At 34.4% G+C, this 17337-nt stretch overlaps 1 protein-coding gene across 12 annotated transcripts in view; it reads left to right on the top strand.

The window, feature by feature from the left end:
- The window catches only part of LOC107140979 (NEDD4 binding protein 2 like 2), a 110842-nt gene that overhangs the window by 35159 nt on the left and 58346 nt on the right, over positions 1 to 17337 (top strand). Inside the window, exons 7-8 of one of the 12 annotated variants that reach the window (XM_048800809.1) lie at positions 14494 to 14557; positions 16462 to 16490. The exons of 7 other annotated variants lie outside the window; for them this stretch is intronic. In XM_048800809.1, coding sequence (XP_048656766.1) covers positions 14494 to 14557; positions 16462 to 16467 — 70 coding nt within the window. In that variant the 3' untranslated portion in view covers positions 16468 to 16490. Of the gene's footprint in view, positions 1 to 14493; positions 14621 to 16461; positions 16508 to 17337 lie in introns of those variants that run through there. 4 more of the 12 variants (XM_048800808.1, XM_048800812.1, XM_048800811.1 and 1 more) reach the window with 4 other exon arrangements.

The following is a 17337-nucleotide window of genomic DNA, read 5'->3' as shown; positions in this document are numbered from 1 at the left end:
ACTAAACATTTTCTACCTGTGTTCTTTATCGGTGGAACAGTGAAGCCTTGATGATAGAACATCTGTTTACAATATGATTTATTGAATACTTTAACCCCACAGTTGAGGCCTTCTATTCAGAGAATAAACAAACTAACAAAACCAAGATTCCTTTCAAATTTTTACTGCTGACTGACAATGTACCTGGTCGCCCAAGAGCTCTGTTGGATAGTCAGAATGAGATTAATGTTGTTTTCATGGCTGCCAACAAAATCCATTCTGCCATCCATGGATCAAGGAGTAATTTCAGTTTTGAAGTCTTAATTGTTGAAGAAATACCTTTCATAAGTCTATAGTGGCCTTATGAAATTAAAAAAAAAGGACTGGGGATGTGGCTCAGTGGTTGAGTGCCCCTGAGTTCAATCCCCAGTACCCAAAACAAAAAACACAACTTTCAATTTCTGTACTTATCTTGTAGGCCAGTCACAAACCACCCACGGACTGGCGTCTGTATAGACAATGTTTCAAGTAGCCATTTGATATGGAGCATACTGATAGTAGCAATTAAAAAAAAAGGAAACATTTGTGGACATTTTATTACCAGTTGAATAACTCGAGTGGCCCGAAGCAGTGTATCAAGGTAGTTTGGCAAAGCCATAAAATTTGTGTGGGACTTATTCTACTGATGGATGCACCTTGCCATTCTGATAGAGCAGTCTCCTCCATTTCTTCTTCAGCATTCTGCTTTTTCAGAGCTACTTCTGGGTGGTTCTGACCTTGATGGCATAACCTTATATCTGACCCTCACTTGATTGGTCAAGTTTTGATTGTTTGTCTTAGTTTCAGTGGTGAGCTCTGTTCCCTGGTTTGCCAGATCATGTACCAGAGAATTAGTAATGTCCTTCCAGCTTTCCTTTATAGGGTAGAACAAACTAAACACTTTGGAACATGGGGATATCTGAGTTGGCTACACTGTTAATGTATGAGGCTACCATGGTCCTAGCAGAGTCAGAGTTCCTTGATTTATGTTTTTGTTCTATTTTCCCTTATTGAAAAACACCAGCATTTAAGAAGATAGGCTCTGAATTCATATCATCTGTATTTTTGGAAGACCTAAACCTCACTCAGTGAATATACCCTCTTGACAGAGATGTCAGGTACCAGGTGTCATTTAGTCAAGCCTTTTTTCCTTGATTAAAAAAGACTTTGAAAGAAGCAAGAATCCACTTCAATTGGTGTAGACTCTTAAATTGATATGAATCCCTCCCTAATCCTTCCTACCCTTACGTGGGCTTGCCTGTAAAGTCTTGGGCAAGAACAGTAAGAAGGTGCTATTATATCAGAACTCATATTCTTAGGGAGCTGACAGATTCAATTATTCTTATTTTGAACTCTGAGTGAGGAGTCATTACAAGATGACTCTTTAATATGCAACTGGAATTTGCTAGCATATCAGCTAACTGACCCACCTTGGCATTGTCACTGTCTTTGACTTTTACCAGGGCAGTCATTAGATATGTCAGAAGGTAGATGAAACCAGAGATAGCTTAATTGCATATGCTTCTGGGTGCAGGTAATATTCAAATTATAAATTAGTTGATAGGATGGGCCAGTCTGCCAGCTAGCACATCTTCTCTCTTGCTGCCTTATTCAAAACTTTGGATGTAGGGGCTGGATGTGTAACTCAGTGGTAGAGAGCATGTCTTACACACTTGAGAATCCAGGTTCAATCCCAAACACAGAAGGAAAAAACAAGCAACTTTAGGAGGCTACAGTGCCCACAGTTAACCATATGAAGATACTCCGGGGAATTTGTAGACAGTAGTCTCATCAGTCTATGGGCTTTTTCTTAAGACTCACCAGACATTTGCTGGCTGAAATGCCAGTGCCTCTGCCATTGCCACTGGTGTCATATATTCTGCTGAGTGCAAGGCCAGCTATGGCAGAGAAGATCTGAAGGAACAGGAATTGGCTGGCTGGCTGCTGTACTGGGTAATGCTAGATCTGTTCCTGTCAAGATCCACTAGATGGGGCTGGGGATGTGGCTCAAGCGGTAGCGGTCACCTAGCATGCATGCAGCCCAGGGTTCGATCCTCAGCACCACATACAAAGATGTTGTATCTGCCGAAAAACTAAAAAATAAATATTAAAATTCTCTCTCTCTCTCTCTCTTAAAAAAAATTTAAAAAAAATAAAAGATCCACTAGATGATTTCCCAGATCTGGGTGCAGAAAGAAGGCAGGAAAAAGTATAAACTAGTCCTTGGGAGTCCTTAAAGGAAACCAGAGGCATTGTTCAAGATGCATGATTTGTGGAGCATCAATTGCATGGGTACTAATCAGTCAGAATACAGGCAAGTTACTGTACTACAAAGGAATTTATGGGTTTTTTGGGTTGCTTCAGTTGATGAGTCAATAGGAGTTCTGAAGAAGGGTCTAGGGCTTCAGAATTAGGAGGGGGCTGAGGGCACAAATGGTAGGAAGAATTCCAGCATTCTCACAAACTGTGGGGCTACAAAAGTTTACTGGTGATTATTAGTCCTTTGAGGTTTGAGACTCATTGATTCTTGAGAATCAAGTACAGTTTGTTTGTGCATAAGAAAATAGTCCAGTCTCTCCGGTTTTCTCCTAATTCTTTTATGTAATACATGGAGAGTCCCAGATAGATTGTGAGATAAGGATATCTAGTTTAGGTGTATAGTGACTCTCTTGCTTCTGCCATTAGCTAGTACTAATGGGAAGTTAGAGTTTACGCCCTTGACCTTTCTTTCCTGGGTATAGGGAATAGAGTGTGGCCTCTCACTAGTACATGTGGAATTAACAGTAGATATGTCTCTATGCCAGTTTAGAGACAAGTCTGAAAACTTGTGCAGAAGCAAGGAGAACAGAAACTGGTTGATATTCTCACTGGATAGGTTAGTGATAGGACTTAGGTCTTGGAGACCACAACTAGGGCAAGATATTCTGCTTGGAGAAGTCAGGAATGTAAAGATGCAGATGGGCTGTTCTAGCCAATGTCTTTAGAGAACTTGGAAAACCAATTCTATTCATTGACTTCAAGGGCTAGAAGCTAGAAGGCCCTAAAGGGTAATGACAGAACAGTCACAGACAGAGGAAGTTACAAAATCATTTTGGCAGACAGTACAAAGGATCTCTGGTGTCTTTTTCAGCCCTTTGATGCTTGAATGTATTGACTCTATTTAAAGGAACAAGCCTCTAGCTGATACTGATGAATGTAGATATGGTAGAGATAGTCTTTATTTGGTTAAAATTTATGTTGAAAATTAATAGAAATTATGTAGAAGACAAGACAAACTCTTTAAGATGGGACCTTGGGAGAAAGTATCATTGGCAATTATTTCAATGTAAGAACAAAGGGGGAAAGAGAATGTTCTGGAGATTTCAAAGAGTAAAAAATTGAACAGGGTATATTTGAGTACATTAGATAGCAAATTGGCTAACTGGGAGTAAGAAAGGTTTAAAAACTTTCTAAGTATAATAACGTAATAAAGATAGTATAGTGAATAGAATACTAAAATCACAATAAAGAAATCAATACATTGTTCTTTTTTTTTTTTTTAAATATTTATTTTCCAGTTTTCGGCGGACACAACATCTTTGTTTGTATGTGGTGCTGAGGATCGAACCCGGGCTGCACGCATGCCAGGCGAGCGTGCTACCGCTTGAGCCACATCCCCAGCCCCAATACATTGTTCTTATTGTGCTGTAATTCTATGGCCTTTTACAAATTGCTGTCTCCATTCATGACTTATATTATGTAAAAAGAGTATTTTTTGTTTTCTATGAATACTGTAAGTTAATGAAATACTATTTATGGATATTTGATTTGGTAAAAAATATTAAACATTATTATTGGTTTCCATTTGACCATAGTTAACAGACTAAAAATATGGGATGTTAGGACTAAAAAGTGTATGTAAGACATCTCATTCAAACCTCATATTTTAGATGAGAAAAGTGAAGTCAGAAGCAAACTAATTTACCTCCTACATGCAGTGGAAGGATGAGGACTAAGTACATTAGAGACTTCTGACTTTTAGTAGTTTCTATACCCAAAATCTTCCCACTGAGTATTAAGAGAGTAACATTAGCTTATAGTATTTATAGTTTGTCAGTAAGTCTGAATCTTTGTCAGTTGTCATATTGGCTACCCAGAGAAATTGGTGGAGGTTCTAAGACAGTTATATGAGGGTTGGTTTCTTTCTTAGTTTATATAATAAAAGCAGGAAGCATAATTGAAAATAGGCTGAGTTTTAGTCACTTGATTTTATACTCATATTCAACATTTTTTAATAAGAAAATAAGAAACTTTGCTATATGTAATTTGAGTGTTGAGGGACGAGGGGACTCATCCAACTCCACAATAACCAGAAACTAGATATAATGTTTTGTAAATTATTTTGTTGAGTGAATAGGAGGATATTGATTTTTAATAAAAACCCAAGGAAGACTGAAATTTTATAGTTTAAGCCATGACTGTGTTGTCCACACATATGATTTTATTAATTTTACATAATGAAAAGTCAACACACTAGCATGTAGCTCTGTTATGGAGCATGTGTTTAACGTGTGCAATACCCTGGGTTTAGTCCCAGTACCAAAAAATAGTCAACATAATTTTTATTTTTATCAATACAATGAAGCACAGACAGATAAAAAGAGTGAAAACTGAACCAAAGGCAAAGTAGTCAAGCCTGGGAGACAGCCAGGAAAGGAGTGTGAACCATCTTTGACAAAGATGACCTTATCTGACTACTATGGCCATAGATGTGGACCCACCACAGGTTTGACTCTGTAGAGTTTTTCCTTTAGGACTTAAAGGGAAACAAAGCTGCTGGTGAGGACCAGGAAGGCAGCCAGCCCATCACAAAGGTTATAGTTTCTGAATCACATCACTGGCAATCTATGTATATATTCTAGGGTGGTCTTAATATGTTATGAAACAAAAAAAGTGGACAGTTGCAGGCAGGAAAGGAAAGCATGACTTAAAATTGTGCTGTTAACTGTTTAAGGGAAGACAAAATGGTGGTTAGTATGCTAAGCATAAGAGGGAACTGCTTCATCTGAGCATTTTGGAGGGCCAACAGAACTCAGTCAGGTGTGACTGACAGGTATACAGTGATGACAAGCATCCGAAGTCACTTCCACTTCAAGTGGAAGTGTTCTGTTGTGATTTTGTTGTCTTTGTAGACACATACAAACCAGGATATAAATTATACATTTAGGTTGTTTAATCCTGATTTTTAAAAAAATTACAGAAGTAGGTGGATCAAAAGTAAGAACATTTTTTTTTTTTTTATTCCTCATCTCCCTCTCTACTTTCTAGGTAAGGTTAAAAGATTGATATACATCATTTAAGCTCCTTTTTTTGGGATCTGTGTATACATATAATATATATACATTATGTATGCACATTGATCAAGGACCTACTTTGTTCCAGATCTGGTATAGATGCTCTTTCACACCAAACACAAATAGAGGCACAGCTTGTTTATTTAGTCATCTCTGTGAACATTGGAACACATCTAAAATCTCTAAGGAGGTAACTGATGTCCTAAAGATGATGTCATAAGCTCTGCAAACCCAAATCTCAGTATAGTACCTTTCAAAGTTCCCTGAGGCAGTTTACATTTTTTGTACAAAAATGTAGTAAGGTTAGTTTGATGGTTTCCCCACCCTATGTATTTTATTAATTATTTTTATTTTTATATTTTTGGCACTGGAGATTGAACCTAGGGGCAGTGTACTACTGAGCTATATTCCCAGTCCTTTTTGTTATTTTGAGACGGTGTCTCCCTAATTCCTGAGGCTCACGTAAGTTTCTTAAGATGACCTGGAATTTATGATACTCCTGCCTTGGCCTCTGGGATTGTTGAAGTTCCAGGACTTTCCCACCACACCTGGCTTGCCTTGTGTTTTTTATCAGTAATGTGTGGTAGTTGTGAAAGATGGAGCAACTCCAAAGAGAAGAATAAGAAGTTAGATCTCACAGCTTGAAAACATTTGAGGATACAAAAACTGGAAAATGCAAATAGAACTCAAAAAGCTTAACTACATGGAACTGTTTGAAACAAAGCCAAAAGTAGCTCCCATACAAGGCATTTAAGGTATAGCTTAGCACACTACTAGCATATTTACAGTGACAGTACATGGAAGGCAGAAAATAACATACACATTTATTAAGAAGAATATCAGCTATTTTCCAGTGAACAGAATTGTCTACCAAATGACCAAGTTGTATGTTATTTGTTAATATTTAAAAAAATAAGGGCTATAAAATATGCATGCATAAAAAGAAATACCATATTTTAAGGGTACAAAATTTTAAATTTGTACTTTTGAGGCTGTCTACTTTTAGATTTAGGGATAGGAGACAGGGTCTTATTATGTTACATAGCCTGGTCTTGAATTTTTTGATCCTTCTGCTCAGCCTCCCAAGAAGCTAACATTATAGAAATGTGCCACCACATCCAACTTGGATTTTTTTATTCTTTTGAGGGCATTATACTTCTTTTCTTTTTTTTTTAATTTTTTAATTTTTTTTTAAAGAGGGAGGGGGGGGGAGAGAGAGAGAGAGAGAGAGAGAGAGAGAGAGAGAGAGAGAGAGAGAATTTTAATATTTTATTTTTTAGTTATCGGCGGACACAACATCTTTGTTTGCATGTGGTGCTGAGGACCGAACCCGGGCCGCATGCATGCCAAAGCAAGCGCACCACCGCTTGAGCTACATCCCCAGCCCCTATACTTCTTTTCTTAAAAAAATATTTTTTTTTTTGTTGTAAATGGACATAATACCTTTCTTTTATTTGTTTTTATGTATGTGGTGCTAAGGATCAAACCTGTGCTCACACGTGCTAGACAAGTTTTCTACCACTGAGCTACAACCCGAGACCATTATAGTTCTTAATCTCATGTTTAAAAATGTTTAGAAACGTAGTTGCTAAATTTATTTTAAAACAACTGTGACTGTTTTAAGTGTGTCAAATGTGTTGAGAATCTTAAAAATTGTGATAAGTCAGGCTCTCTTAATAGTGCTGTTCATAATGGGATTTACCATTAAGTTTTGATATGAAAGGGTATTAATATCCTTTTAAAACATAGTAAGTACAATCCATGCGTGATGATGCACGTCTGTAATCCCAGTGAATCAGAAGAGAGGCTAAAGCAGGAGGATCAAATATTTGAGACCAGCCCGACAGTGAGCGCCTGTCTCAAAATTTTAAAAAGGGGTGGGTATACAGCTCAGTGTTAAAGCATCCCTGAGTTCAGTCCCCAGTACCAAAATCAAAATAGTCATTTAGCACTTTATTTGTTGCTTTCCAAAATATCCCACATAGTATATGAATTAATTTTTAATCATATTAATTGATAAAATAGATACTTGCTATGGGAAAAATGATTTTAAAAACTTGTCTTGATGTTTTGGGATGTTTAAGATCTCTTAAAAGTCCTAAATTTTAACAGTGGTAGGGGTGTTTTTCACACAAGATCATGCACAGATATCACATTTCAGGCTTGAGACAAGAAGTAAACAAACTATACAACAGTTTTCAGAAAGTCATTTAATACTTTATTTGTTGCTTTCCAAACTGTCAAGAGTTAGACTTTTGGGGGAGGATATGTGAAAAGACTTTTATTTGTTAAGTAGTGTATCTTTTTTTCCACATGTGAAAATTCCATAAATTAATGACCAATTCGATTAGAAGAATTTCTAGTAACACTTTTTGCAGTTTTTATTGTTATTGTTGTGAACTTTACCCTGTTACTGCCTTAACTATTTTGTAGCTTGAGGTTTATTTGGTATGACTAATCCGTCAAAAGGCATTGCCAATCATTTCAAATTACTAGAATTTACTACATCTGTAGAAATTGTTTACCCTTTTATATTTGGTCTCTGCTTAGTATTACAGTAGCAGAGTGAGTCAGATGATAGCAAGGTTGGAATTTGTGAATCCTTATAATTCATCATGACTGTGTAATTCATCATGATGAATAGGGGAGTGGTATCGCATAGTGTTTAAGAATGTAGACTTTAAATGCCAAACTTCTATTACCTATCATGTATTTGGGAAAATTACTTAAATCTCAATGTTTTCTATTTGTAAAATGGAGTGGTTAATAATATCTACTTCATAGGATTGTGGTGAAGAATAAATGAAATAATATATGTAAAATGTATAGTACGCACAGTGAATATTGGTATGACTAATAACTGGGTAAAAAGAGCCATTTGAGATCCAAAATATATAAAAAAGGAAGATCCCTTTCCCTTCAAAATCTCAGATGTACAACTTTTCTGTCTGGATCCTGTTTGTGTTCTCAGGTTCTGAGCCACTATTTTAGGAGTATAAACCTTCTCTTGTAGGTATTGGTTTCTGTTGAGGCTACTGGAGAAAGTACTTTCCTGCTTCAAGAAGGGTGAAAAATAATGATTTACTCTAATTACAAAGTTAACCATGACATTTCCACCTGTTTGTATAAATCACCAAATAAGCTCAGACAGAAGCAACAGCTTCTACTGTTCACCTCTTAGTAAGATTAGTCATTCAATAGCATCTGCTATGTATGTCATAAGCACTGGGAGCAAAATGAATAAAAACTTCCCAAGAAAGTGGAAGAAGATAAATAAACCATAAGATGTGTTAGAAGGTGATAAGTGTAAAGGAGCCCAGTACAAAAGTAGGGTTGGAGAGGAATAGGGGAAGTTTACTAGTTGCAGTTTAAAACAAGGGGTCAAGATGGATATTACCTGAGAAGGTGACATTGAGCACTAATTTGGGTTTAAACAGTAATTAAGGGAATTTTGGACAACATAAAACTCGAGCCTATTTTTAGTGTTCATTATGCATATGACCAAATAACTAATTAATTAGCTATATAATTTCCTAGGTGAACAGGAAAAATTGCTTCTGTGAAGCAATATTGTCAATGGCTACTCATTTTTTAGCAATGAAAATGAGCAACAAGTATTTAAAAAAATAATCAAAAGGAATTGACCAAAGCTTGGATATTCAACGAGATTTGTTGTATAGAAGAGGAAGCATAATTGACAGAATTGGAGTTAATATATTAGAATATTGAACTAGTTTACCTTGTTAATCATGGTTTATATGCATACAACTGTGTGGGCTTGTCAAGGGAAAATTAATTTTTTTTTTATATTTGAAACAATCACATTGAAATAAGGAGAATTTACTTGAGAAGGTCTTAAGAGGTTTGAAAATTAACCTCTTAGCTCCCTCAAGGAATTTAACTTTCATAAAAACAGTGGTTTTTAATCTGACACATTTTAAAAGTATATGGAACTTTATCTTTTTATACATTCCTAAAATATGGCTAAGGATAGGCAGGATAGGGCTTCATTAAATTGCTAAAGCTAGCTTTGAATTTGTAATCCTTCTGCCTCAGCCTCCTGAGCTTCTGGAATTACAGGTGTGTACCAGCATGCCCAGTGTAAAAAAAAAAAAAACTTTTTAAAAAATACACTTAACAAATAATTTTTTTTTCTTTTTCTTTTTTTTTTTTTTCTTTTTTGAGTACCAGGGATTGAACTCAGGGGCACTCGACCACTGAGCCACATCCCCAGCCCTATTTTGTATTTTATTTAGAGACAGGGTCTCACTGAGTTTCTTAGCACCTCGCTTTTGCTGAGGCTGGCTTCAAACTCTCAATCTAATTGAATCTGCACACTGGCTATTTTTGTTATGGAATAATTTTATGTTTATTTAATCTAGGTTTAAATATTGACCTTAAATATTGAGAAAATTTGGTATATATGTAGTTTTCATTTGCCTAATTTATTTGCTGAAGAAAATCTAAAGAGTACTTTTTTTTAAAAAAATTACATTAGTGGTACATGTTTACTATACAAAATTTAGATATACAGATAATTACAAAGACATCAACCTCAATAATTTACTACCATTATTAATATTTTGCATATTGCCACATTTCTAAACAGGTATGTGTATGTATGTTTAAATATGTAAATACATAAACACTTATACGCATCATTATTAGGATTGTGGAATTAGGGGGCTGGGGTTGTGGCTCAGTGGTAGAATGCTCGCCTAGCATGCATGAGGCACTTGGAGCCACATAAATATGTAAAAATAAAGATATTGTGTCCACCTAATACTTAAGAATAAAAATTTGAAAAAAATTAAAAAATTGTGGAATTATAAATACGACAGCATAAAATTTTGTGGGCTTTTATAATTTTAATAGCTATATGCATAATGATTCAGAATATATACTTTGAAATCCCAGAGACTTGTGTTTAAGTCTAGATCCACACATTTATGAATTATGTGAATTTGGCAAACTTCTGAGCCCCAATTTTTTTTTAATCAAGTGCAAACTTTATTTATTTTTAATTTTTATTTTTTTGTGCTTCTGGGGATTGAACCCAGGGCCTTGTGCATGCAAGGCATGCACTCTACCAACTGAGTTATGTCCCCAACCAACTTTTTTTTATATAACTTTTTGTTTATTTTTTTATGTGGTGCTTTTTGATAGAGGGCCTCACTAAGTTGTTGGGGCTGACCTTGAAATTGTGATCCTCCTCAGCTTTCTGAGTCACTGGGATGCCAGGTATGCAACCACCATGCCTGGCTCCTAAATGCCAGTTTTTTAAACTGTTAAATGGGAATGAATAATGATGGTAAAACTTTCATCATAAGTTTAAAATATAAAAAAAATCTGCCCCATAGCAAGTATATGGGAAATATAAACCATTATTGTTGCTTTGTATCTTAGGTTGTTTCTAATCCAGTATGTTCTGAAAATTTTTACTAGTTCAGTGTTTATTTTTCTGAAATACAATGCTTACTGTATTAAATCTATTTGAATATTTTATTAGACTTTAAAATTTTAGTTAAAATCATGATTCTATAAACTTTAGCTAAACTAATAACTTCTAATTCCATATAAAGTTTGTTTTCAATTATATATCACTGTAAAAAAGTACACAATTCAGACATTTTCATGAGTTCCAGTTTCTCAACATTCTTACCCTGTTAATTGTTCATCATTTTTATAACAGTCCAAGTGAGTGTGAAGTATTATTTCACTGTGGTGTTGATTTGCCTTTTCTTGATGGCAAATGATGTTGAGCACCATAATTCAAAGTCATGAAGATAAACATCTATGTTGCCTAATTGGAGTTTTGTTATACTAGCTCTTATATTTGAGTCCTTGATCCATTTTAAATTAAATTTTGTATATTGTGTGAAGTAGACTCCAATCTCATTCTTTTGCATGTAAATGTCCAGTTGTACAGCATTACATCATTAGACTGTTCTTTCCTCATTGAATTTGGTGGACACTTATAATCCTAGCTACTTTGGGGACTGACACAGAAGGATTACAAGTTCAAGGCCAGCCTTTGCAATTTAGTGAGACCCAAAATAAAAAGGGGTGGAGATGTATCTCAGTAGTAAAACTCCCCAGAGTTCAATTCCCCGTATGGGGGCGTGGGAGTCAATTGTCCATAAATATAAGGGTTTATTTCTGGACCTTCAATTCTCTCCCATTGATTTATATGTCTCCTTTTGTCAATAGCACTCTGTCTTAATTACTGTAGCTTTATGGTAGGTTTTGAAATCAGTGTGAATTTTCCAATTTTGTTATTTTTCAAGATTATTTTGTGTTCCTTGAATTTTCATATGAATTTCAGGATCAGCTTGCCAATTTCTGCAAAAAAAATGAAGTTGAGAATTTTGTGGGGACTACATGAAACTAGATAATTTTAACTATAGTATATCTTCTAATACATGAATGTGGCTATCTTTCCTATGTTGTTATTTTCATTTTTATAGTTTTCTTTAGTTTCTACACCCTTAGCACCAAGCCCTACTTTTAAAATTTGTTAAGTGGGAATAATGATGAACTTTCATTATAGGTTAAAGGATTAATATTTCAACCATCTTTAGTGATCTTCAGAATACAAATCTTGTACTTCTTTTGTTACATTTTTTTCTTTTTTTATTCTTGATGCTATCATCAATGGAATTTTCAGGTCATTCAGTCTTTTTAGTCTGGATTTTGACATCCACTTTTCTTGCATAATTGCCTTCACTTGATGGCAGTTAGTATGATGTTGAAAAGGAATTGTAAGAGCAAACATTCTTGTATTTTTTTCTGATGTTAGAGGAAAAAGTTAGCTTTTCACCATTGAGTTTGATGTTAGCTCTGGGTTTTTCATACATGTACAATATCTAGGTAAGGATTTTTCTTTCTATTCCTAGCTTGTTATGTGTTTCTGCATCTATTGAAATGATCATTTTTTGTCTTTTATTCTACTGATATGGTATATTAATCAATTGATATTTAGATATTGCATTAACCTTGCACTCTTGGGATAACCCACTTGATCATAAGGTATAATCCACCATTCCTTTTTTATGTTACTGCACTCAGTCTGGTAGCATTTTTTTTTTTTTTTTGAGGTTTTTACATAATATTGGTCTGTACCTTTCTTTTCTTGTGATGTGTTTGGTTTTGGTATCAGTGTGATACTAGCCTCTTAAAAGTAATTGGGAAGTGTTTCTTTTTTTTTATTTTTGGAAGAGTTTGTGAAGAATCATATTAATTCTTCTTTAAGTGTTAGAATTCTGGGGCTGGGATTGAGTGGCTCAGTGGTGGAATGCTCGCCTAGCACGGGCAGGACCCAGGTTCGATCCTCAGCACCATATAAAAATAAAGGCATTGTATTGTGTCCATCTACACCTAAAAAACAAATATTTTTTAAAAAAGTATTAGAATTCACCATTGAAGTCATCTGGGCCTGGGCTTTTCTTTGTGGGGAGTTCTGAATCTCTTTTAAAAATCTAGTTTGTTTGTTTTCCAACCTTTATTCATTTACTTCAAGAATTCTTTTCTTTCATTCATATATGGATTTTAAAAAATGACTATAATCTTATTTGATAAGAATTATCATCATGTTATACTGTGTTCAATGTATGTGCATATTTGAGGTGTTGGAGATAGTACTCAGGGCTTTGTACATACTAAGTGATCCTTCTATCACTAAACTATGTACCCCCAGCCCAATAATCTTATTTTATAAAGCAATATCAATAAGTCAGTTTGCTTTTAACATAAAAAAGACTCACAACCATTTAGAAAATAGTCATTTTGTGCTTTTAATTTCATAATTTCAGGCTTTTCATATTATGACAATAATGTAGTTATAAGGTTTATCTAAGTAGAAGTGATCCAACATACTTTTAACAATATTTCACATACGTAAGAATAAGATATTAGATTTTTTAGTTATTTTTTAAAAATAATCACTACCTAGATCATAAATGCCAAAATAGCATTTTTAAGGAGAAAATGGCTTCATTAAGTATGGAAAAACCATTAGCTATATTTTTTTCAGTTGATGCATATGATGTTAAATGCAATTTTCAGCACTTCAGACTATGTTTTCTTTACACAATTTTTGAAAGAGCCTGGTATTATCATTCCCATCTTGTAAATGTATTTTGTAAATAGTGGAGTATGAGCATAACATTAGTAGATTATTATTTTATAAATTAATTTTTAAAAGGTTATTATGCAGTATCATTATCCAGTCCTATTTCACTTCACACAAAAGTACAAAGGCCACCTTGCATGAATCCTGTCTCTCTCTAGGTTGTCAGTATTAATGCCAAGATGTGTCTACAAAAATCAGTTGTATTTTTTTTTGGATTTCATATATTGTTTTAATATTTAGAAGAATAAAACAAAAAATGGGAATGGTTGATATTGTAAGTAGGAATCAGAAGCAAGATAAATCTGTTAATAACAAGAAACATTGGATCCAGGGTTGTATGTAGTCTTGTCATAAGTAGGCTAGTGATATTTTTTGCTTTTCTAGAGCTCATGGGCTATCTCTCCATCAGGCCATTCCTGCTCTTCTTATTCTGAGTTTATGCTCACTGAGGAACTCTGCCTTTTCTATACTTTGATCGCAGAAAATTAGGTGTCCTGGATAGGAATGTGGATTTAATAGAAATTCACGGGAANGAGAAGCGATTCAGTTGTATTTTTAATCACTAAGGAATATTTTTTAAATTAATTTATTTTTTCTAATTAGGTATATATGACAGCAGAATACATTTTGATTCATTGTACACAGTTGCAGCACAGCTTTTCATTTCTCTGGTTGTACATGATATAGGGTCACACCATATGTACAGGCAGACATGTACCTAGAGTAATGATGTCCATCTCATTCCAACAACACTAAGGAATCTTGCTGAGTAGTTATCAGCAAGAAATATCCTAAAGTTTACATTACTAGCTTTTTGAAAATCGTTAATGAAGAAACTTTTAATAATACAAAAAATAAATAATAGAAGAGAAATATTCTGGTTATCAAAGGCCATCTGTGTTTTTTCTTTCAAAAATGAAATGGCACTTTTTTCCCTTTATCCATAGCATGTGAACTTACTTTTCCAATCACCCCGATGGATTTGCTTTGCTCATTTATATTCTCCCTCAGGTCTTGTTTACAGGTGCTCTCAATTGTGAAAATGCCAGTTTTGAAATACAGCCTCAGACCAAAAGTAAGAAGGTTTCCTAATTTCAGACTTGTGTTTTCTATGAAACATTAGCACTGGGCTGTAAGTGAGCTAATGAACCTAAGTAAGATATTGGCTAGTGCTTCAGATATCAGTGTTGGCCTTTACACAGTGATCTGATGAAAATTCATTGAAATTGAAAAAGTAATTGAACATAAACTATACTGATATAAAAGTTTCAGTAAATGTTAGTTTGAGATACAAATAAACTAGAAATAGATTAGAACCAAATACCAAAAATTGACACAGAGGGTAATATTGCTATAATAGGCCAAGAGAAATTTACATTTTATAGCAAAATAAAGTCAGCTGAAATAGCATGGAAACTTCTCTAAAACTATGTCTACTTTATAATATCAACTTTTGTTCTCTAGGAGTCAGGGTAGAAGCAGTCTTGTGTGTGTGTGTGTGTGTGTGTGTGTGTGTGTATAGTGCTGGGGATTGAACCCAGGACCTTGTGCATGCAAGGCAAGCATTCAACCAACTGAGCCTAGAAGCAGTCGTTTTTACCTACTCATAGGAAAACCATATGTAATATGACTCTCATGTAAAGAGTCTAATTATAGGTGATCAGTTTAGTTACTTTATAATCATACTGGGTATATAAAACCAAACTGGAACATGATTCATTTTATGCATTCAACTAAGAAAAATGCATTCTTTGTCATCTAAGTATAATGACGATTGGCTATAACAACTAAACCCACTACAAATAAGTGTTTACTTATTCAACAAATAAATATTGATCACCCATTACAAATTGGCTAGGATTGTGTATAGTATTGCTTAGGTCTTATATGCCTTTTATTGACATTTTAATGCATTATATAATATAGGCATAAAAGGTAAAAATAAGCCAGTGCTATCCATTTATTTACATGGCAAACTCAATTTTAGAGGGTTTGTCTAACATTTGCAGGGCCTAGCATTTGATTCACAGTAAAACAACAACAAAAATGATTTTTTGAACTGTGGAATTCTATGAAATTCATTACACAAAACAAAGACAATATGAGCTACCTTTGGGTCTTGCTCCCAAGACAGGGTCATCATCTGCCTTGAGGGAGATATAAAGATTCAGAGTTGGACTAGACTGAGAGAAGTATTTAGAGAAGAAGAATTTGTATAATAGTGAAATAGAAAACAAGGATAAACCAGGAAAATTGGCCTAGAGTTTTAATATTTCGGGTGTGAATAAAAGCCATGATGTTATGAACCAGCTAAACGGGCTTACCCGGTTTTAGATCATGGACCTCTTCCTTGAATTACTCCTTTGCTCCATAGTCCCTCTCCCTATAAAAATTATAGACACGTATTTACATATTCTGTATTCTATTAATTTTAGGGGGTTCACAGACCTTCTAGAGTCTTGGATATCTGAAAGTGATTGTTGGCATTCAGTGCTTGGGGTAGAAGGAATACAAAGTGGATAAGAGAAAGTGATTTGTGCCAGAAACTAATGTGAGTGAGTGAAAGCTCTTCATAAGGTCAGAGCAAGATGAAGGCCTCAATCAGTGAGCTTGAAATTAACTATTCCACAAGAGTTGAGGCCCTGCTGCTGATGGGGAGGCTGAATAACTGGGGCTTTAGGCACACCTTCTCTTCAATCAAAACACAGTTTCTTCCAATTTTATCTGTTCATATATTTTGGTTCTGAGTTACCTTTTGATTAATAAATGGGTTCTACCTCTAAAAATAATTAGAAGCATTTTAAAGGCAGTGGTATTTAAAAAGTACAATATTTGCATCAGAAAACCGGCTTGAGTTCTGTTAGCTGTGCAGTCTTAGAGAAATCACCCTCTTAGAGTTGTTTTTTTCTGTTTGTGAAATAGAAATAATAGTGCCCCTGTTGTGACTATTAGCAAACTAAATGTTGTCTCCATTTTCAGGTGTGACTGAAGAAATGTCAAATTTACTAGTAAGTCAACAACTCAGGTGAGATGGAAACTCAAGTAATGTTATACTCTGGATCTAGTGTTTGGCCCTAAGAGATTAAAACTTTACATATATAATTCTCTTCATTGTTGGAAGATATTTTAATGTTCTAACATCTAAGTACCTACCAAATGCTTGAATTCTTTCTCAGTCTACATAAGAAGACTTTTTATCTGGACTCTTTTATATTGCTTTCCTTCTGCCTAAATCCAGTCTTTATTGTTTCTTTAAATGTTGCTTTTTTATTTGAAAATAAATACATTTATTTTGTTTCCATCCTTCAACAATATTTTCATTAGATACAGAATACTAGATTGATAGTTATTTCCTCTCAGTACTTTGAAGTTATCATTCCATTGCCTCTGATAGAAGTGTGGAATGTTGTTACTGATAAGAAGTCAGCTGTCAGAGTAATTTTTTTCCTATGAAGGTAGCCTGCATTTCATGGCCAATTTTAAGGTGTTTTCATTTTCTTTAGTATTTGAACTTTTATTGTCATGTGTCTCTGTAACGATTTATTTTTCTTTATTCTATTTGAGATTTGCTAGACTTCTTGAATATGTGGGAGAGTGTGTTTCATCAGTTTTGGAAATTTCTCAGCTCTTTTTTTTTTTTTACAAATATTGACTCTGTCTTGTTCTCTCTCCTCCTGCCTTTCCTTCTCAGAATCTAATTACATATTAAGTTTTCTTATTTTCTCTTCTATCTCTTAACCTATTATTCCCACTTATTAAATTTTATTTTTTATTGCTGCTTTCTGGACATTTTCTCTTTTTTGCATTTTTTATTTGTTCTTTTTATAGATGGCAGTACAGCGTATTTTGACATAT

Source organism: Marmota marmota, unplaced genomic scaffold, assembly GCF_001458135.2.
Source record: "Marmota marmota marmota unplaced genomic scaffold, marMar, whole genome shotgun sequence".
Lineage (NCBI taxonomy): Eukaryota > Metazoa > Chordata > Mammalia > Rodentia > Sciuridae > Marmota > Marmota marmota.
Note: the sequence above shows the minus strand (reverse complement) of the source record. Positions and strands in the feature narration are given on the sequence as shown.